Source organism: Siniperca chuatsi, linkage group LG2 (assembly GCF_020085105.1).
Source record: "Siniperca chuatsi isolate FFG_IHB_CAS linkage group LG2, ASM2008510v1, whole genome shotgun sequence".
Classification (NCBI taxonomy): Eukaryota; Metazoa; Chordata; class Actinopteri; order Centrarchiformes; family Sinipercidae; genus Siniperca; species Siniperca chuatsi.
Genome location: NC_058043.1, coordinates 8,207,001 through 8,230,257, shown reverse-complemented (window position 1 = coordinate 8,230,257; position 23,257 = coordinate 8,207,001). Strand labels below are relative to the sequence as shown.

General features: G+C 39.6%; 1 protein-coding gene across 4 annotated transcripts in view; it reads left to right on the top strand.

The window, feature by feature from the left end:
• Nucleotides 1–23,257, top strand: part of ephb2b (eph receptor B2b) — a 119,778-nt gene that overhangs the window by 85,194 nt on the left and 11,327 nt on the right. The window contains exons 6-11 of one of the 4 annotated variants that reach the window (XM_044166635.1): nt 12,447–12,571; nt 13,948–14,110; nt 16,226–16,334; nt 18,290–18,357; nt 19,990–20,103; nt 20,277–20,524. In XM_044166635.1, the coding sequence (XP_044022570.1) occupies nt 12,447–12,571; nt 13,948–14,110; nt 16,226–16,334; nt 18,290–18,357; nt 19,990–20,103; nt 20,277–20,524 (827 nt within the window). Of the gene's footprint in view, nt 1–12,446; nt 12,572–13,947; nt 14,111–16,225; nt 16,335–18,289; nt 18,358–19,980; nt 20,104–20,276; nt 20,525–23,257 lie in introns of all 4 variants that reach the window. The other 3 variants (XM_044166618.1, XM_044166641.1, XM_044166626.1) reach the window with 3 other exon arrangements.

Below are 23,257 nucleotides of genomic sequence, written 5' to 3'. Positions count from 1 at the left end.
GAGGTTACATAAACATCATGTCACCCCTAATTACCTCAGGCAGTTCTGTGCCTCACTCTTACACTGAGAATGAGAGCGTTAGATGAAGAAAAACAAAAACCAGAGAGTATGAAATTTTGCGTACATATATGTGTATTAAACAGTCCCTTAGTAAGCTTGCTTTAGGCCAGAGGCTAGAGCGTTCCGTGAAAGCAACAAATAAATAAGTAAATTGACAGTAAGTGGCGTGCAAGTGTGTCTCATTTCTTGTATGGATGGCTGCCGTCCTCAGCTATGACTCGTGGGTGTGAGGGGTGGGGGCAGGGGAGGAGAGTGGTGTGAGATGTGAGCAGAACTTCTCACTCACCATATCCAATCAAGCACCCACCGCACTCTATTACCCACAGGGCTTATCCTCCCACTCTGTAGGGGTTGGCGACAGTTCCTCTGTGATAAAGGACGTGATTGCCCTGGAAAGTGCTGTGCTTGATTACTCACTGTAATGCCACACAAAAGGAGATGCCGTGCTGAATGGCTTTTGAGCCCGTTTTATAAGCATATGACTAATTCCCCAAAACTTCTATTGTGTTGAATACGCAGAAGCCTTGAAATGCGCCTCCAAGCCTTTTTATAATAATGAGTCACAAGTAAGCTATCTATTTTGGCTTTGCTTTGTCTATAAAATGTTACTCTTTGCATGACATTAAATGAGCAGAGGGAGTGAAACGCAGTTGCAAATCTGATGCTTTTTGTCAGGGACTGAGGGTGGAAACCATTGCGTGTCTAGGTGTTAATAATGATTTAATTGGCTCTGACAGGTGAGAGTGGTGACACAAGACCAGTCTCACAAACAGTAGGCGTAGGGTAACACCTTAGGGGGAGGGGGCAAATTTAAATGTGTTATTGCACTGATGCATTACAAACATGTATCTTAATGCAGTTGTTAAATTTTGAAAAATATTTGCTAGAAAATGTACTTGAGTTGAGTGGCATTATGGTGATTCTTTAGGAATTATCCTATTTACAGTATTTAACAACATTGCAACTGAAAAAAAAGGAAAACTTTCATTGGAAATGAATGAAATGATCTCACCCCTCAGTCTTAACGTGGTCAAGAGTGGACTGGATTTTTAATCTGTTTATATTTTGTACGTGCTCCTTATATCTTTTCCCCAGGCCCTGTTTCCCAACATTAGCAGGTTTTGTGTGTTAAATCATTATTTCAGTCCAGTGTTTCAGTTATTCTGTTAACTTATAGTCAGAAAGAGTGAAAACAGGTGTGCATCCTTAGGCCCTCCAAGCAGTGAGTGACTACACTGCTATGGTTATGGTTACTGGCAGCAGTAATGGAAATCTTAAATTCCATTACATAAATTATTGGTTTGTTTGTTATTGTGTATTCTTGAAAAGTTTTGCAGATGGTAGGTTCCAGTCACTGGTCTGTACTAGTAGGGTACTAGGTGGCAGCTTGCTGTAAGGCTGCTAGGTTTTAGTTGTTGAGTTTAGTTGAGTTGAGTTTTTAGTTCGTGATGTTTGTTTTTGCCACTGTGTCATTGACATTTTTTTGAATAAAGTCCACCTTTTTTGCATGGACTTCTGCATATTATTTAGTTGTCTTCATCCTCTTTAAAATTTTCCAGTGCTAAACAACATCTGCTGCCCTTTATATGATGTGGCGTGACTACATTACTTCTTCTACCCCTCTCTGTGCTTGAAAAAGACATCTACATCTTATCAGAGCATACATTTTCCCTTTGAAGCCACTTTACCATTTCTACCCTCCTCCTTTCCCATGTTCTCTCCATCCCCTTACCTTAGTTCGCCTTCATTGATTATTGTATGAAGTGAAAATTGTTGCTGAAACCACATTCCCACCATGAAGTTTAATCAAACATTTCTGACAGCTGTCCTAATAGACTTCACATGGCTGGATAGACCTGCTACAAACACACACAAGAACACACACAGTATATATTTTTGTGTATATTGCACATAACATGTCAGCAAGTGTTTGATTTCAGGATTGGGTTGCACCAGATATTCATAAATCCATTACTAAGTTTGAACGTAAAGTCCTTCCTTAGTTCCTTAGTTTGTCCTAACTACTACCGAGTTTCAAACTGGAAACAGGAAGTCACTTTAGCAGTACAAGCTAGCATAACAAAAATTGCAGTTTTAGATTTGCAAAAGATGTATGTTTTGTAAATGTAGGTATTACTTTGTTTTATTTACTGCACATGACCAGGACATAGCCCAGGTTGACTCCTATATATACCTGGGCATACACATTGACAACAAACTGACATGGAGTGTTCAGGTGGAAAATGTCTGCACTAGGGTCCAACAGCGGCTACACTTCCTTCGTAGGCTGAGGGTCTTTGGTGTCAAACAGAAAATGTTTCAGTGCTTCTCTTCTACCATGCAGTAGTTGAGAGCATCCTGTGTTATGGCATCTCAGCCTGGTTTGGTAACCTCAGTGTACAGCTGAAAGCCCAGATTACACATTACACCCTAATACAAAGAGCCATGAAAATCATGGGAGTCAGGCAGCATCCTGCACTCCATGCTGTCTTTGAAGAAACTATCATCAGACAGGCACAGAAGATTACTTCAGACCCCACTCATGTCCTCCACCCCGAGTACCAGCTTCTTTCCTCAGGCAGACGCTTCAGAGTCCCCCAGTGTAGACTCAACAGCTTTAAGAACTCCTTTTTCCACTGTCCATCAAAGCCCTAAATAGCAAGCTAGCCAGAGCCTAACACTGCTTTTATCTTAACTGTACATATTTGTTGATGAGGGTGCTTTGATGAATACAGGTGTGTTGTACGATGGGCAGTGTGCAATCTGCGTGTGTGCATGTGGACTAGTGACAGTTTGTGTATGTACAGTATGCACTATGGTATTTTGTATCTTTTAACAACAGATACTGTTTTTCCAAAACTAATTTCCTTTGGGAAAATAAAGTTTATCTCATCTTATCTTAACTAGTTTGTGTGGGGCAACCCATTTTAATTTAGTCATGTTTAAAACTCCACTTAGTAAACACTTACTAGCTGGTGCAACCAGTTCAAGGTCAGCATGTCCAAGTCCTTTTTAAGCTGTCAATAATATTTAGATGGCATGGTTCTGATTAAGGATGGCTTGGGTGGAAATTGTAGTGTACTAATGTACACTTACTGTACACAGAGAAGACTGTTGCTTTAACTTATGAAGACACAAACAGATAATAGCTAACTAATAATGTGACTGCCAGTTATTTGCTAGCTTACTGTAGAGCTGCTGTATCATCAGTTTCAGTGCACAGAAGAGAGATTATCTCCTACCTGAATGCAAACTATCAATACTCGGCAAGAGAATTCAGCATTGCACAACAGATATATTAGATCTCCATATACCCAGTGTGTATGCCATAATGCATTCTATAGTGGTTGGGCATATTAGATTCCAGAGGACATATTTGTTTAGGCATTTCATTAACTCAAGGTGAGCCGCGGCGTCTCCTGCTAATGCTATCGAGAAGCAGAGGGACTGAATTGGTTTCTTATCAGGTGAACTGGCTGATTGTGGAAGTGAACCACATTACTCAGAGGGTGGGGGGTGTAATCGGGTGCAGCCTTTTCATATGGTCTAGGGAAGATTTATGACTTAATTATTGTCCAAATTGCCCAGGTCCACTCTAACCAGGCTACCAGGGACTTTGCTGCTTCACTGGGCAGTGGTGTGAAAAGCACTGGTGCAGAGCCAGGTGGGACTGCCAGAATGTGTCAATACACCAGCCAGCCAAGTGTGGCTACTACACCGTTGACTTTAGGACAGTGTCACCAGTTAAAAAAGTACAGATTCTATGTGGTCCAATGGCACATTCATGACAATGACATGGCTTTCATGGAGGGTCATTATAATCTATTTGACTTTCTATGTAACAGAACTAAAATAGAGCTAGTTCATGCACAAAAGCAGTCCCTATGTGCTTTATTAACAACTGCTAGAGATTTTTTTTTACAATTTCATAAAAATGTAGCTATTATACATCCGTATGTAGGTGCAGTTAAATAAATATATTAGCACATTAAATAAATAAACAGTAATCACTAATTCAGGCAGCTATGTTATCAAAAAATAAATCAGCTCTAAATACATGGGAGCGATAGAGAGAAAGGCTGAAAGATAAAGAGGCTGAGAGACAGATAGTCAGACCACCAGTATACCTCCCATGCAGTGTGACAGTGACAGAAGGTGTTAAGAAGGGTACATATGGTGGGTGCCAGTGTAGGTCAGCCAGGCAGACAGACAGGAGGTCTCAGCGTGCACGTGGAGCTCAGTACTGACAGAGCCTTGAAACAAGGCTGCTTTGGTAGTCAGCCAGCCAGCCACACATACACCGCATCCATGCTACTGTTGATATAGAGCAACCTGTTTACAAAGACAGATTCAGACAAGCACTGCAGCAGAGAGAGTGAGATTATCTTAGCAATAAAGTGTGTGGTAAGCAGCCTGCAGGGTTGACAGTGTGGTTCATCAGATGACTTTAAATAACCTATGCATGCAATATGAATTTAATTATGACTCCCCAGAAGAGAATTAGCACATGGATTGTCAATTAGTTAACTAATTGATCTTGTTCACAAATCATTCAGTAGACATTTGGGTTTTTTTCTAGGTACATTACATGGATCTCTTCCTTCAGGATGTGATCTGCAGGTTTAAGCCTGTGCAGGGAAGAATAGAGTATGCACATCACCTGCATATAAATCTAGGTTAAAAGGCCATTACCTTTTGGCCCAGTGGGCTGTAAAAGGGAACATAATGTGAATATACAATTAATTATTATTGAGTGCATTAGCTGTATACTGAAATGCTTCAATGATTGACCATGCTTTAATACAGTCATTTATTTTCTCTTTACATACAAGAGAATGATGGTGATGATTTAAAAATGATAATAAATAAAGGTGATGAAGCAAAAAGGTGTCATGACTATAGAGTATATAAAATAAGGTCATGACCCAATCAGCACTGTGTTTTTGAATTTATTAATTTTATATGAAGTTAACTTCACCAATTAAGAAAATGGATCTGTGATAAACTCAATGGCACTACTGTCTTGACCTCTTTCAGCCTCTCTCCTTGCTCTTTTTCTTTCTCTCCCTTTCTCTTTGCCATACTCACTCTGAAGTTCAAGTTCCTGTGGTGATATATAGATTAAGTATTTATTTTAAGCCGATGCAAAACAGAGTTGTCATTGTCTGAGCGACTGTCTTGCCACTGTCTGGAGTTTCTGGTTTGAACGCAACGAGCCGCTTCCTCCATGCTCCTACTCAAATGCCACTAATGCCTCTCATTTATTAATATAGCCTTGATTCACACACACAGATCATGCGGTAATCATGCAATCTGCATCCACCATCATCCTCTCGATGGTTTTATGTGTAAATTGGGGTCAGGAACTTTCTAAGCGGAGATGATCTTTTATAATTCTTGCTATTGTGTGCCACTCATTGCAGCAACCTTATACTGTGTAGATAAGCATGATTTCAACATTAAGCCAAAAGTCAGAGCAGATGTGCTATTTGAATTTCCATGTCTTGTTTATGTTGTTTATCTTTGTTAAAAATGTTACTTTGGAGCTGCTCAGTGGCAACGGTATGATTTTTTGTTGAATGTAAATGAGCATGAATCAGGACATTGCTAAATATAATAATAAATAATGGGCATGTAGTTTCAGATTTCTCAGGAGGTCCCAATTTTCTAGCAACTCACACCAAGTGTATATTGGAAGATTTTAGATGTACTTTTATAAATTTACTTCTCAGTATTTGAATCCAGGACACACCATACATGAATTGTTTTCCACACACATTTATGTAGTAGCACATATTCTTGTTCATTTTGTTGCAGTGGCTATTCTCGTGTTAACATGGACTGAATCATTTCGATCCACATAACACGTTTTTGAATCAGCTATTCAGCTTTCTTCTGCTCATGTCAGCATTCTACTGTTTTGCTCTACCAACAAAGCTATTAACTCGATAAAACAAAATATTTTTGCATGCCACTAACCAAATCAGAGAAAAAGAAGGCTATAGCCCACACTCGCCTTTCCAACATTGTAGGATATTGATATGCATTCTGTGGTTTGTGGAGTTTTTCTCCTTGCAGATGCCAGTTTGGAAGTTGTTTAAATGCAGAAAAGCAGCTTGCTGATTAAACAGAGTCCATTTTCCCCCAGAGCTGTGTGAGTCAAAACCTTCTTTCCATATCACTGTGGCAGACAGCTCAAACACTGTGTCTGTTCAGCCCAAATCATCCCAGAGAGACTGAAGGACCACAATAGATGTGTGTCTTTGTAAAATACAGACTTTTTAAATTGTATTATTACAATCTATCTATCTTTGGCTGCATCCACCAAATTTCAGGATGTTTAGATGAACATCACTTAAACCTGACAGACCATTTGTTTTTTTGTGGAAGTCCCTATATCATTAACTGTTTAAAATTGCAGTCAAGAACTACAGAACTATTCAAACTATCCAAAGTTAATTTACAGCTCAAAATGGCTGACCTACTGAGGATTGTATTCAGCACCACCCACCAACATAGAACCTCTAAAGACTATATGACATTTAGCTCAGTTGCTGCAAAAGAATTGTCTCTCATTTCCTCTGCAGCATTGTCTCCATACATGCTTATCTGGGTTGTATCTCCTCCATCTGAAGATTTGCCGGGTTGGCTTAAATTTAAACCCTAACCTCTGCAAGCATCTGAAAACTCTTCAAGCCCCCGAAGTGCCTATTTTAGAATTAGCTTATGGTGTGTATATGAGTGTATTATAGTCCCCAATCTTTTCCAGTACAGATGGTTTAAAGCTTGATGAACTGAAATCTCACTTTTGTAGCTTTACTGCACTGGAAATCTTTATAGATGTAAAACCCACAATCCTTTGCAGCTGGGGAAACAGGGCAGGCTGCCAGCATGCTAAAAGTACATGCAAATATGGGCCTCTCCCTTAAAGACGACTCGTCATAAATGGACGGCAGTTGGAGAGAGTGGAGCAGTGGCAGCCTGTTTGGGAGGCTGCCTGGTAGAGGACCAGCTGGTTTGGGCCCTTTGGGAGAAACTGCGCTGTGGGGAAACTGATTTTTACAATGAAAAGGAAAAGGGATTTACGAGCCCTGACCTGTTCTCGCTACCTCCCCCATCTTCCCCAAATCATAGCATTGCTCTCTGCACCAGAATGTCTAATCATATCAGAGCCACATGGTTGTAGAAACATTAGGATGTTAGAAAGATGCAGATAAAAGGCCTTAAACATATACTTTCTCACAAGCGCATGATTCATGTGCCAGCAAATGTTGGAGGTTTTTCCTTTTTTCTATGCTGCGTTGAACCAATGCTAAAAGTATCAAATCACGAGGTGGCGTTGACTCATGTTGTCACTAAAATCAGTTGCAGGAACTAGAAGCCACTATTTTGATTACTGTGATTTTTCCACCCCTGCTCCTCCAAACATGGCTCCATGTAACAGTTACTGTGGTCCTAGAGCACCTGAAGACCCCTTTACTCCTGGAAGTCACATGGTCACCCATGACTGAGCTCCCTCTGTTGCCATCCATCCTCAATGGTCTCAGTTCACCAGCCTTGCTTAATCAGATGCCCATCATGTTCATAGCAGTTGTAGTGAGGCTTAACAGTAGAAATCCAGCTTTACTAAACAAGGAAATGGTCAATGTGAGAGTGGAAAAGCCCACCAAAATACTGGTCAGTAAAAGATAACAGAGACATAAATTAATGGGATGGATGAAAACCTCACTTATGTGTGTGTTAGCAGAAGCATGCCCCATTGGATTTAAATGAGTGGAAATATCCCTGTAAACTCCATCTTTAATTGATTAGGGAAGTCACCAGGTGCTTAAACATAACACTAAAACATCTATTAGAGATGTTGAGCAAAACACAGCCTTTGTATTCTGTGTTGTTGGGCCAAGGCCAGAGCGTCATGCTAGAATAGACTCCAAAGCACCGTCTTTCATATGAGATCCCAGGCTGAGTAATGATGTGGGGTCGGAAACCAAATTCTTTGACAACAGCTGGAGCCTCCCATCCTCTCACAATTAAGCAATGTGATATACAACCTTGAAACGTCCCAGGTCCCAGCATATTCATTCTTCATTGTCACTCTAATTATCTTTGAGCTATTTGCAGACTTGGATATATTTGAGATAAAAAAACAAACAATTAAACACAATCTGACCACAATTGAGCTGGTGCTGAACACACAATCCCATGTTGAGCACTGTGTGTCTGACCAACAGTGAAAATTAAACACCTTGTTTACATACCCACAATAATAATAATCTGTGGTGCATTATAATCTTTGGTGTGGACATGAGGAATGTTCTTGAGATTAAGATATTTTATCTGCTGGGATTAGCACTAGCTCCCCTTTATGGCTGTGACTCTGTCCACTCTCTCACTCCTCTGTGGTGCATGGGAAACTCATAGACTATGCTTGTTAGAGACATATTCATCAAGGCCATTTATCTTTCCAATTCAGCCATCTAATTTAATTATATAAACTTACAATCCCTGTCTTTGTCATTAGAACCGCTTCATTAGTTTTAAGAATATGAATAGAGCATTCATGGAGAAACCTATAAATAAAGCATCCAGTGAAAGTGGAACTCACGCACTTTGAAGAAATTGATCTGACTTGGCGTAGTTTATGATGAGCTGAGCTTCCAGTACATAAATGACTGGGAAACTTTCTTACATCTTTGTTTTTAATTTCTAATTGTCTTTAATGAGATGCAATCCACATGATTTAAAAATAATTATTGTAGCAACAAAGAAAATGGCTTGAAACAACTAAAACATGTATTTAGTGGCATAACTCAGTGAATGATGTTGACACAATGAAAACCAAGTGTTTACTCAACCCTTTAAATTATAGATTAAGTTAGGGGAAAACATTCTAGGTACACTTGAAGTTTTGGAGTACAATGGAGACTTGTAGATTTGGAGTACATGAATTAGATGTATGAAAATGGTTTTCATATGTGGATCATTGCTGTAGACATTACTGCAATGAAACGTTGACTTGGCATACCACTGCATTCCACAGTCAATTGGTGGAATGTCAGCTTAGCTTGAAATGCGTGTACTGAATTGACTTGAAATACACAACACAGCTGGATTACTATTTTCTCTACAAGCCAAATGTTTCAACACTTTATGTTTTTTACACAGGAATGACCTTGCACTAAAAGTCTTACTTTAATTTGATCTCCGTTTGTTTTCTGTTACACCAACCCTTATCGGTTTCAAGAGCTAAGAAATGGCGACTGCCACCCCGCTGTCTGGAAGTTGTCCCTTAGCAGAAAATCACAGTGTTCTCCTCCAACAGCTTTCATGTTGGCATGTGTCCATCCTTTGTACATGAATACATGAGCTGCCTTTGTTTCTCTGGCCCTGTATCAGGTTACTAGGCATGGCTGTGCCGTGTGTTTAATGGAAATGCTATGCAGGAAAAGGCCATGTGGCAGTCTTGAATATATGTACATCCGTAATGGGATACTCGTGAGTTCTTCTTAGAGTAACTGTTTGCCTTATTAGGCTGTCGTCTTGTGACTGCAAATAAACTAGTGAGTACAGTGAGATGGAAGAGATTCCTGAGACTGGTGTCCTGACTGGATACTGTATACATTATTGTACCTCCGGCTCCAGGAAAGAGGCATGGTGTGTGTATGCTGCAGAGTCACAGGCCATCATGATGTAAGTGCTTTGCTGAGATGAAATACAGAACATCTATTTATTATCTGCTGGCAGCAGCACATGAGTACATACTCAGTCCCTTGACCATCACAGTTTATATGAGACATCATAATTTGTTGCCTCAGATGGATGCTTCTGTTTGGGTCAGAGGGCATGCAAGGCAGGGCTGATTAGCTGATGAGAATGGGTAAGGTTAAAAAAGGGACTTTTTATCATTGGCTCTGACTCACCGTGGTCACTTTCACACTATATAATCTCCCCTGCTTCAGGACAGCAGCTGTAAAGACATGTCTACCTGAAACTCAGTTGAAAGCATTTCTTTATATGAACAACAACAAAATCAATATTATATACAGAAGATTTAGAAACTGCACACATGCAGCCTTAAAATCTTAGATTATAGAGGCGTGTCAGTTGTAGTTTCCCGGTCAGTGGATTTACCACAGAGAACGTGTGCCGGTAGAGAGACTTTTCTCTTTACTGCTGGGACTCAGGGGAGCCACTGTGCTTCTGGCTGAGGGCTGCGTGTGCGTGCAGCACGGGCCTGTAAGGGATGAGCGTGGGGCTTGGTGTCCATAAATCTTGCCCAGCGCCCCTCCCTCTCTGGCTCCCCAACCCACCCTACCCTTTCACACATACAGAGAGGCTCAGACATAGAGGCCTGCAGGTCTTGCCAGGCTCCCCAGACAGATCTTTTTATCTTCAGCTTCTCTTAGCTTTACACTGACCCATGGCACCCTGAACTAATCTTAATGGTTGTTGGAGGACTTGAGGTGATCACGCCCCCCTGACCTCATGGTTGTGCTAAAAACAATGTACAAAGTTTTAGTTTAGTTTTAGGTCACAAGACTATAGGAGACCACCCATGATGTAACAAGTGATTTATTCTACTATTGAGTCTTAACATAGTGTTTGCTTGAAAATATTTGAATAAAATCAAGCAATGGACTGAAATTATTGTTCCACTGCAGAAAAAGAAAAGAAAATCTTCAATAATGAGAATTGGAATAAGACGGATATAGTATTTACAGTACACTTACCACACATATGATGAAACTACATTAAAAGTCAACTGTCAAACTCTCCACCATGACCATTGGCCATTATACCTTTTGGTAATTTGCTGGCTTCTGTTAAAGGACCATATCAATGGTTTTAAATATTTTACAAATACTTCACATTACAGCCGACAGTTTTCCATTGCATATCATTTGTTTTAGTTTGAACTTCCTTCTTCGTGAGAGATATTGGTTTCTGTTCATCTCAGTATGCTTTAAAAATCAACTTGCAGGGACGTAGAACTTGGTTGGTAAGGTAATCCATCACATTCAGCAGTCTCTCACCTTGTTTTTTGTGAAGTTGCATTATCAGTGAGTGGTTCTGCACTTGCTGGCAAGAGCTGGTTGTGTAGTTTGGGATGCTGCAAACAAATCAGAATCAGAAACAGGTTTATTGCCAAGAAGGTTTTCACATACAAGGAATTTGCCTTGGTGTTGTGGTGTATAACAGTCAAAATATACATAGTAAGAGAAAAAACAAGTACTGCAAAAGTCAAGCAATCATAAATATAAAATAGAAATGTATGTTAAAAATATGTAATATATATATATATTACATATTTTTAACATACATTCTCTCTCTCTCTCTCTCTCTCTCTCTCTATATATATATATATATATATATATATATATATATATATATATATGTGTGTGTGTGTGTGTGTGTGTGTATGTGTATATATTCTGTACTGTGTTTAAAATGAAGAGAATGGAATGCAAATTGACTAAATAATGGCAATGATGAGCTGTTTTATCAGAACGTCCAATCTAAAAGGCAAAGAGGTAAATAGTCTGCATTAAAAAGGTTGCTGATCATCAGTTGTCTCTCAAACCTTAAAATGTCATAGTGTAGGTAACATAGTTTGCAAAACCTAATCAATGATAATGTCACCTGGGAAAATAAATAAGGGTGATGAAGTAACCTTTGTGTTGGCCTACCCATATAAAGCAAGTTTCAACATTTCTGAATGTTGATTTTCATACCCTCCTCAAAGGCACAGGAAACTGCCTGGAAGGTAAGAAAATAATCTAAAACATTTAATTGGAAGAATTGTTGGCAGTAATTTAAAACACATACAATTTGTAGCATGGAAAACCACTGCAATGGCCCTTTAAGCTGCCATCTACAAGGAAACATGCATAAACAAGTACAGCAAGGAAAATTAGAATGTGGAAGAAAAAACGCTGCACAAAAAAGATGCTGTGTAGCACAATTGTGACTCTTGTGATTTACTCTATTTTTTTGTTTAGTTAATGTGGCCGACAAAATGGGTTTACTTCATGTAATACATTTTGGTCTGGTGATTTTAAAAAGATTTATTTGGAGAAGGTAGTCTGTTATCAGCAGTATAAGAAGCGCAAATTAATCACATGAAAACCACAGTTGATTCTGGGAAGTCCCATGAGGCTGCTTATGTGGTTTAGTGTTGTAACTTGCCAACATTGCATGTCTAGCTGTCTCTCTAAAGGAGACTGCAGTATGTTACATAGATTTTATGGCATTATGTATTACACCTTTGTAGAACCTGGTGTTTGGCTGTGAGATTAAAGATGCTGTAAAATTCTCTGGGCGTGACTGTGAAGTCGGTGGTGATTGATTTTCCTCATCCTTAACACACTGTCTTTGTCTCATCACAGCTCCATCTACAGTATCTATAATGCACCAGGTCAGTCGTACTGTGGACAGCATCACCCTATCCTGGTCCCAGCCTGACCAGCCTAATGGAGTCATCCTGGACTATGAGCTACAGTATTATGAAAAGGTATCAGTGATGCAGCGACACATTCTTCCTCCAAGCCCTCACTAATCCATATAAACATAAGTTCTATTTCCTTTTCTCCCTATCCAACTAAATAAATTAAGGGCTAATAGCAAAAACTGACTCTTTTGTTTAGTTGTACATTTAAATTCGGAATATCTCCTCATACTCGTTTGCATAACAGCACATCCTAGGAGGCATGTAGACAGAGCTTCTGAACATTGCTTAGAACTTCTGCTCATTCTCTTTCAATTATAATCACGGTCAGTCACTGGGAAAGGAAACCGCGCTCAGCCCTGCAGTAGGGCCGCTGGGGATTGATGCGCAGAGACTTGTGGTTGAAACAATGGTGTGCCGACTGCTGTAAAAATAGTTTTCAAGGGGCAAGCTCATACTTTCTCACAAGAACACTTGCAGTCACAAATGTGCATTGATTCAAGCACAATGATCACTAGAATGCATAAAACCATTCACAGACATCACAAACATGTACACGTGTGTGCGCGCATATATACACAGCATTTGTTGAGCTTTCGTCTACACGCTGAGACGTTCCACTTTTAAGTATAATTCCCTTCTCTGACACTGCTGGAGAGAGCTGTCAAAACAATTGTCCCGGCCCTGTGCTGTGGCTCAGAAGTGTGCGCTGAGCAGTGTGTTGAAGGGAGCATCTAAAAGAGTCTCAGTCTCTGCTCTCAGACCTGTCAGCATTCTGGAGAGGAGGAGTATGGCAGTGAACTACAGCTCTGATCATCAGAAGGCACGGTTCAGAAATGCTGCCTGACCTGAAACTGCCACCAAATCTACCTTCTTAACTGCAGCTGCTGAATTTCTGCCTCTTTCAGTCCTGCTGCTTTATCAAACATGTTTTTTCGTAGTAGCAAATTATTCAGATTAGTTCTATTGTGGTTACTGTGGGTGTTTGTAAGATAAATGTAAAGATGAGTATCACTGCTTTTTTTCTGTACCATTTCTGCTGCCCAATATTTCAGTCGCAGTGCAAAATTTAAAAGAAAACAAAATTGAATCAGTACATGCTGTTTGGTGAATTGTGTGCTTAGTAACAAGACATTTACAATATCATTTGCCTATAAATAGGTGTTAATTTATTCCATCAATAATATTCTCAATAAAATAGCAGAAAAAAATCACATCCTAATGTCAAAATCAAAGACTTTGACGTCTTCTGAGGTCTTAAAATGACCATACTAAAATGCAGTGCTGTGCTTACTGATACTGATGTATCATTTGTTCCTAGTCCTAGATCTTAACCTAGTATGTAATTTATTCACGTGGCACTCTTTGTAATTGTTAGCCTTTGCAATTGGACTGTAATTACTAATGTGTACAAATTTAACATGTTGTTTTTTTTCTTCCAGGACCAATCAGAATATAACTCTACTGCCGTCAGGAGCCAGACCAACACAGTGGTCATCCGTGGCCTCAAGTCAGGAAGCATCTACGTGTTCCAGGTCCGGGCCCGCACCGTAGCTGGGTTTGGACGCTACAGTGGCAAACTGTACTTCCAGACCATGACTGAGGGTGAGAATTCAGCCAATGTTCACCAAAGCACGCAGAGCTGTTATCACCTCTCATGCGTGGCCCATCGACACACCATGTAGTATAGTATGGATACAGACAGCTGTGGGAATGAAAGAGAATCATGTTGTGAAGTAAACAGTTCAAGTACTCCAAAACCAGAATTAGTGTGGCTTGAAATTGCATTCTTATTCTCATCATGTCTTATTCAATGTTCGGAAACATCCCACACATTATACTCGTATAATTATTTCATTATTTATATTTCAGCATTCAAGATTGCTTTCCTTTACAGTATGTGGTACACACATGTCCTCCACGCAAATACAAAAAAATAATTTGCCAAAGATAGCTTGTTGCCATTTGCCACCATAAGCCTTTAAGTCAAGGATGAGGTCAAAGTTGTCTTATCTTTGTACTATAACACAACTGGGAGAAGAAGGAACATTCAGTAAACATCAGTCATGTAGGTTAACGTTAGAGCCAAGGCCTGGGTTTTCCCCTCTGAACATCTCATTTCCTTCAGCCTGCAGTGCCCAGGGCCATCATTAGCCTGAACTCTCATACAAACATCCTTGTTGCTGCCACACGCACAGATCCCAGCACTAAAGATGTATCAAAACTGACTCGTAACTGTAAATATTGAGTAATCTGAGGATAGGTAAGGCTCATTGTTTTCAGTTTTTGCCGAAAAGTATTAATTGTTTTTTAGAAAAGTAGATCAGTTCAAAGTTTTTTTCACCTGGATTTTATGCCCCAATGCACCCAAAAAGTTTTTTCCTGCTGCAAGAAGACACTGATTACCATAGTTTAAAGTAAACAAAGTACTTTTGTGATGTGTACAACTCTGAAAATGCTATAGATATGAAATGAAGGAAAACATTAGCAGAAAGTTAAATAAAAATGGTTAAACTAGTGTTTGCACTATAGATAGTATTTTTAAAATCTGATTACTGTATTACCTGGCTTTTTGTGTTACAGATTCCGATTTACATCCAATTTTTGCCGTTATTCAATATTTAAAATATAATAAAACACTAATAAATTCCCTTATTTCTATTTAAATACTTTGCCAGTGGTCCCTTAAAATTCATGCCTACTGTGTTTCAGGGTTATAAACAATAGAAATGTAAAGGCATATAATAAACCAGCAGTCCTCAGCGGAGTGCCATCAAGGCCCAATAGTCCAACTGATGTCTCCAGTGAGTTCCCCCTCCATGGTTAAGGATGTGGGTAACACTTTACTTTAATCCCCCTATTTAGCATTTCTGTGCAGTATACAGTATAAATATTTCATAAATGGTTAGTAACACACCATAATGTAGATGTGAGCAGACATACGTGTTTATTAATGTGTTTGTCAACAACTTTAACTCCTTCTGTGGGCACTCATAGGTGGAGGCTGGTGTAAAAACAAATAATGAATGGTAATATAGTATAACACTGTTGTAGTTCTATAAAATATGTCTTCATGGGAGAAGTTATAATTGTTGACAAATACTGTACATTAATATACACTGTCCTTATATCTGCTTTCAACTACACCATACTGTATTATTAACCATTTATTAAATGTTCATACAGTGCTTATAAATGCTAAATTGGGGGGATTAAAGTATAAGTGTTACCAATATGGGTTCTACCACATAGAATACAATAATTATGCTATCCAGAAACACCATGGGGAACCACTAACCCGTGTATCTGGCTAAAAATACAAGTCGTGTGTCATTTGCAGTTCTCAAGAGAACGGTCTGGCTCTGCCTCTGTGTGCCCATTCAGTAGCTGTATTCCTGCTCTTGGCGGCCTGATTAGTCTGGGTCTCACCCAAACATGCTCTCTCTCCTCACTTCACACGCTTTCTGCCAGATGATTTGTCCATATCCGCGGCATCTGAGCACATTTAGTATGCTTTGGAAAATGGTCCATGAAGCCAGTCAAGATGCCAAGATGGTCGTAGGTTCACCCAGCCGTATGTCTGTCTGTCACCCATTGCTCCCTCCATATGCAGTGGCTCAGATGCTTGCACATATGTTTCAGCTTGTGACTCTGCGTGTGTGTGTGTGTGTGTGTGTGTGCATGGCTCTCTGTTTATGTATGTGTTTCTTCTTTCTATAGAGGAATACAACACCAGTATTCAGGAGAAGCTACCTCTCATCATTGGCTCGGCAGCCGCTGGCTTGGTCTTCCTCATCGCTGTGGTCGTCATCATCATTGTCTGTAACCGGTGAGTCAGTCCTGTCCCAGAGCTTGTGAGCCCCTCGCCAATAAAACATCTGCACAAGCTGGCCAAGGGGACACTTCTCCTTTTTAGTTGTTGTGCTTTTATTCAGTAAGGTTACATTAGGTCTGGTGGCTTGGTTACAATATACAGAAACAGTTTGATATGTATATAGATATTGTTTGTTCATTGTTGCTCTTTATGCATCTATTTTTTCACCTACTTGTATGTACATTATAGTTAAATATACATGTTTACCTATCTTCGTTCAGCTTTGTTGTTCTTGTTTCTTGTTTCTTGTATGTCTATTTCAATCAGTCTTCTGAAAATTGTTCTTGGAACTGTGTGTTAGTACATTGAGAGCAACGAAAAACCAGAGTCAAATTCCTTGTATGTGTACACATACTTGGCCAATAAAGCTGAGTCTGATTCTGATTAATGCTGTAAATAGTATATAACCATCTGGTTTCAAAGATATTAATTCTTAATAAAGCCAAGTCTTTCAGCAGCAGAAATCATTTATAAAAGTCAACATTGCTAACATTAAAGTTCTGTAGATGCTCCTGCTCAATGAATATTAAATGTTTGTAACTCTGCCAAAGTTGGGATTTCAGTTCCCACTCCCACTTCAGTTCCCGCTCATATTAAATCTGTAGCTTATCTCCTGTACAGTATTTTGATTCTGCTAGAGATTTCCCACAATATTTTTTTCCTGGGATGGTAGATGGACTATTTTGCATACAGTAGTATACAGTATCTTTGATTATGATGGCCTAATGACATAGGTTGTGTGCTGCATTGTGTGATATTTTGGTAACATCGCCAAACAAAATGAAAGAGTGTGTGATTGAGAGTTTGGAGAACTGTCGGACAGTCGAAGAAATAAAAAGGTTCTAATGCAGAACTTAAAAAGATATTTTAATATGTCTTTCTCAAGCTGCTCATGAGTTAAAACTAAGCTGACAGCAGCTCCAGCACAAAATTGTAATGAAGTCGAAAACCATAGCATGGCAAAGCTAGTGTTGAATAAAAACTGTTCCCATCACAAAAAGGATGGAGTGTAAAAATACTTTGAAAAAAGTAAATATGACAATTATTTATGCTGTTTGTTTATTGCAATACATTTCACACATATACAGTATGTATATAATGATTCTGATTTGAAAGTATGATTTTAATTAGATTTGTCTTAAATTATTTTGCATGACTAAAGGGATGAACCGATCCAAATTTTCCTCTCTCGATAAAGCTTTCAATGCATCATCTGCCTTGGATAATTTTTATGTGAAGTAACATAAGGCCAGGGTCTGCTGTGGCACTAAAAACCGAGTCTGCAGGTAAAACACTGAATTTTATAATGACATTGACAAAGAAGCTGTATGTAATATGGATTGGTCACGCCTGGTCGATACCTGATCTGCTTAATAAATTCAATATCAGCCCCAAGAGAGATCGGATCAGTGCATCCCTACTATGTACTTGATATTTTATCTTTTTTTCCTGTCTGATGAAGACATTTCTGTCTAATAGGTAATTGTTTTAATTATTCTAATGTCCAGTTCAGAACTCTCAGTCATATCCTCACTTATGTTGTCTGATCGTCTTTTTTTGCCATTCTCTTTTTTGATGTTACCAAACTATCCCACAATGCATCACACAGCCCACGTCATAAGCCTGTCTAAATTAAATGGTTATATTTATGTGCTCACCATGTTAACCTATCAGAGATTTAAAATGACGGGAAAAAAACGAAGACAGGTTTGTGTAGAGTGACTGTATGGCTGGCTACCTTTTCCAATGTAGCAAAAAATCAAATGCTTCTCTATCTACAAAGGCCTTGCTCTCCATGTGATCTTAGTTGGTGTATCTTTAGTGTAGGTAGACCTGGGGGTGTTTGATCTGTCTTCCCCTCCCTGCTCCTCTCTATGAACCAGAGCTAGAGTTCTTTGTCTTTCCCCCAGGAGGCGTGGCTTTGACAGGGCTGATTCAGAATACACAGACAAACTGCAGCACTACACCAGCGGCCACAGTGAGTAAACCACCACTCCACTCTGCCTGCGTTTACCGCTGGTTCCTCCCTCATCACCACGCACACCTGTCTCCATGACTACCATCTCACACAGTCATCTCCATGGCTATCATTCAGCTCTCTGCTGCCTCACACACCTGTCTCCATGGCTACCACCTTGCATGCTGGTGTCCTTGGCTATGGCCCAGCACACCACCGCTTCATTTGCCCGTCCCCCACTTACGAGTAATCCTCCCCGTTGTTTGACTCTGCTCACTCGGAGCCTGGATTTAACCACATCAAAACCAATGTTCAAGTGTGTGTTCTGTGCAACATCACATTTCATAGTTAACTAAATCCATTGTAGTGGAAATAGGTCAGTCTTCAGTCACATTAACGCCATTAGCATGCTAATGCCACATGAGCCATTTGCCATTGTTAAAAAATTCAAAAGACTTGGTGAATGAATGGAATTTCTCAATGATTTTCTTTCTTCATACAGTACAGTAGCACAGAGCTTAAATGACAATAATGCAGAAATAAATCTCGAGGGAAAGAGCTGAGAAGTGAGAAGTGGCTCCGTCTAAGATATTAAAGCTAATCTATCTTTCTCCTGCATGATTGGAAAAACACAGATCTTTTTCCATCTTAAGTTTATGACCCAATCTTAATTTGTTTATTTGATTGTGTAATTACCACAGTGCTTCATCCCTTTTATGTCAATTCCACTCTAAAGGTAATAGCTTTCTCACTATAATCCGATCATGCTGCGCAGAGAAGTCTCAGTTTGTGATTCAGTGAAAAGTGTGCCAGTAAGAGACTCGGGTATCTCACAGCTATTAACAGCAGAAGCCAATGTGTCCTGTGAGCGTCCTGTACTCACACCAGTCACAGTTCAGGCTTCTGCCCCTGTTTTTGGTGGTCTTTGCCATCATAGGAGGGTGGTCTGTTGAACAGTGCTTCAGCTTGGGAAGAGACTGTAGGGTTTTAGTAATGGGGGGTTCTGGCTGGTCAGATCCTCTCCATCTGTTCATCTCTGCAGCATGTTTCTTCAGCGTAGTGTGCCAGGTTTTGGGGTGGTGTGCATGCTCTTCAGTATCCATGAGTTCAGTATCCATTCAAATAGCCTGAGGCCTGATGTGGAGGTGAGAGCCGAATAATCGGATTTAAAACTCAGGACACTTAAGTCCCTGAACACTTAAAGGCCACCTTAAGCCAATTTACCTGGCATCAGGGCTTAGGAGAGCCAATTTATTTCTTGGAGTGGAGCTGAGCGATGCTGATATAGGGCCCCGGTTTCTCTCCTGAGTGTTAATGGCACTATGACTCACAGGAAATTATATATATATATTAACCTGCCTTATCACAGCTAAGAAGACTGGAGGTACCATGTCCTTGCTGGCTGAATAGCTATACACAGTAACCATGAAGCACTAGTCATAACCACCATTTGTAACTACACTACCTCCTCCATCTTTTGACCTTCATCACCTGAAAGTCATACAAAAAATCACATCATTGCAATTGTGAATGCAATGTGAATTGATTGTTAACCTGTCTGAATGCATTTCACTGTCAAGCCCGTAGGAGTGTAAGCATGACCACAAGAATCAAATATTATAGCTGCTCTTTTCTTTTTCCAAGTGACTCCAGGAATGAAGATTTATATTGATCCGTTCACATATGAGGACCCCAACGAGGCTGTGAGGGAGTTTGCCAAGGAGATTGATATATCCTGTGTGAAGATTGAACAGGTCATTGGTGCAGGTAATGGAAAAATCTGACTGAAACGTGGATAGAATACAACACTGTAAAATAGCTTGGCTGTTGGTTGATTTCTAAATACAAATGGATGCACAAAATCTGGTTACTTTTATTTGCTCATATATACTCTAAGTTCAATAGAACCATTGTTTTTTTTCCATGTAACCTCTTCACAGGAGAGTTTGGAGAGGTGTGCAGTGGTAACCTAAAGCTCCCAGGTAAAAGGGAGATGTTTGTGGCCATAAAAACTCTGAAGTCTGGCTATACAGAAAAGCAAAGGCGGGACTTCCTCAGTGAGGCCAGCATCATGGGCCAGTTTGACCATCCTAACGTCATTCACCTGGAGGGCGTGGTCACCAAGAGCAGTCCTGTCATGATCATCACTGAGTTCATGGAGAATGGATCTCTGGACTCCTTCCTCAGAGTAAGCAACCACATGCTTGTATTATTTGTGTTGTCTCATCTAGAACACAACCATTTGAGGAAAATATCTTATTACAATTGCGATTGAATTTAATCAAATTAGAGGGCCGTATTTTTGGTCTACATAGTATTAAACAAGATTTAATTATGCCAAGCATAATCACAAATTTCAAGTTTCTTCAGTAAAATCTGATAAATTAAATTAAATTAATGAAGTTGCTTGTTGCTTGATCTTTAAAGTTTAATGGGAGTTTCTGACACTTCCGTCCATCAGTGTCTGTTACACTGGACTACTGCCAAGCTACCTGCTAGCTACTTGTCAGAAATTGACAAGAGGCAATCACCCCCACCATGCAAAGAGCACATTATTAACCAGACAACAGCAGAGATTTATTTTTATTTGTTTCGCCAACTCACAGAATTAATCAACTACAGCTGAGTAAATTTACCGCTGACAGTTAGTTGCCATTATAGCCAGTGAAATCAACAGTTGAAAATGTCACCTCCTACAGACTGTTAAGACACTGTTAATTATGTTAAGTTAAACTTGAAAATGCAGCTCTTGCTATTTGAAAATTGCACTCTTGCGATTTTGCTATAAAAAAGATTAATCATTCAGCCCTAGGTGTACTTAACTTTAGTTATTCAAACTACTGACAAACAAGGATTCATATCCTTGTTGCACATAAACACACACATACACTCTTGCACATACACACATATTTGTCCAATAATTTGACATGGTTTATACACACAAGCATAGAAATCCTACTTTAAGTACACATTATTATTCACAAAATATCTCCTGTGAATGTGTTCTCATCTCAATGTAATTATGCTTCACTATTAGCACTCATAGAATATCTGTTTACCCCTAATATTGATTTAGTTAATGTTTTTCTATCTATATTTTATATGTTCTCTGTTAATCTTCACAATGAACCACAGAATAACAGGGTCTTGCTACTTAGAGTCCAGGACTTTTTTTATGTTTCCTTTGTTTTTGCTTTGCATTCACCGCGCACTGCTGATTATGCAGTATGGAATCACGCATTTATTTTCCCCCGGCTCACTGACAAGAATTATGCAGCGCTCACAAGTTCATGGGATTTTTAATTTTCATAATCTAACCAGAAGAGGATTTTACAGAGAACCGGCCATGCTCCCCCATTTACGACCCGCATAAATAATTCAAATACTTTGCGAGACTTAAAATGAAATGTCAGATGTTTAAAAATGAAGCTGGCTATGAGATGAGATGTCACACAGCCCTTCACCATCTGTCTTGAGATGTTAGTGAAATAAAAACTTTTTTTTTCACTAATATGACTTTTTTGTATGCTTTCATCCACCCTAATTGCTCTCTTTGCATTTTTGGAATGAGCAGAAAAGGGCCTCTGATTTATGGATATTGGGGATGTATGAGCTTTGCCAAACAAGGCTTATTTTTAGTTTAGCTTAACTAAATGATGTAATGGGAATTCTCTATTTAATGCGACACAGACAGTATGCCAGTGTTAGTACAGTGAGAGTGCCACATTATAAATCAACTTAAGCCATTTCCTTTCCTGGAGTAAAAAAATATATGGTATGTTGTGCATAGTAGTGTGGATACAGATGTGTATTATATACAGTAAATGATGTATGCAATACAAATGCGTAATAAGAACCATTGAATTTCATGTAAATTACTGTACTTGAAGAATTGGAAAGCATTATTAAATTGCCTGAAAACTGTCTCTACCTCTTTAAACGATTTCCACCAGTTTTATACCCACCCTGGTCGTCAGTTTAAGCCCTCTACTGCAAGCCTACATCCAAACCATCCTCAAGAAGATGACATGCAAGCTCCTGTCAGCACACTGTTCAGACTGGGTTCAGAGTCTTTATTTGCATTCTGCCTCCGACCTCTGAGATACAAAGCATCAGCTCTTTTTGGAATTTGATATCTTGGTGAAGGTTGTTTGTTTATATGTAGATGTTTGTTAAACATATTTGACAGCACATTGTGTTCAAAACAACAGGGAACCTCTGCGGCACCTCATGGTGACAGTTTATGTGACAGTTAACAGTTGCTGACAGTGTCAAAGTCTCTGAGCATGGTTTGTGTCTTCTGATGGTGATTGGTGGGTGGTTGTTTAAAATGGTCACTGCAATCTGTAGGATTGTCTCCCCTGCTGCCTCCTGCAGAAAAATCTGCAGGGTAGAGAGAGAAGGGGAATTGGGAGAATAGATCGATCAGAGCTGGATTGGTATCTGGAACCAAGTATAAGCAGAGAAAGTGAAGAAAATGAAAGTCCTTCTTTGTTATGAAACATTATTTTTTTATATAAATAAATCATGCTAGACCTTGATTCACACAGTTCTACAAATTCTTGGTTATTTCTCCCCCCTAACCTGACCCCAAAGTCTTTCCAATTAAAGTATATGCAAACACAGCACACAGATTAGGTGGCAACGTGTATTTGTGAGAAAGGTTTCATGAATAAGGCATTCTGCTTAATTGCTGTGGTACACAAGGAAGAGCAGCTTGACGTGAGGAGAATCATCCGCTCGGCTAATGAGCAGCAAAGTGTTTGAAAGAGAAATAGGCTAGTGGTGCTGTTCATGCAGACTGTTAATATGGCGGTGCTCTGGGCCCTGCTCGCCTGCCCTTCCAGTTCCCTCTCTTGGCTTTTCCGTCTGTCCACACCCGTCCCCGAGCTCCCATGCTCCATTCTCTGGAATCTTCTAT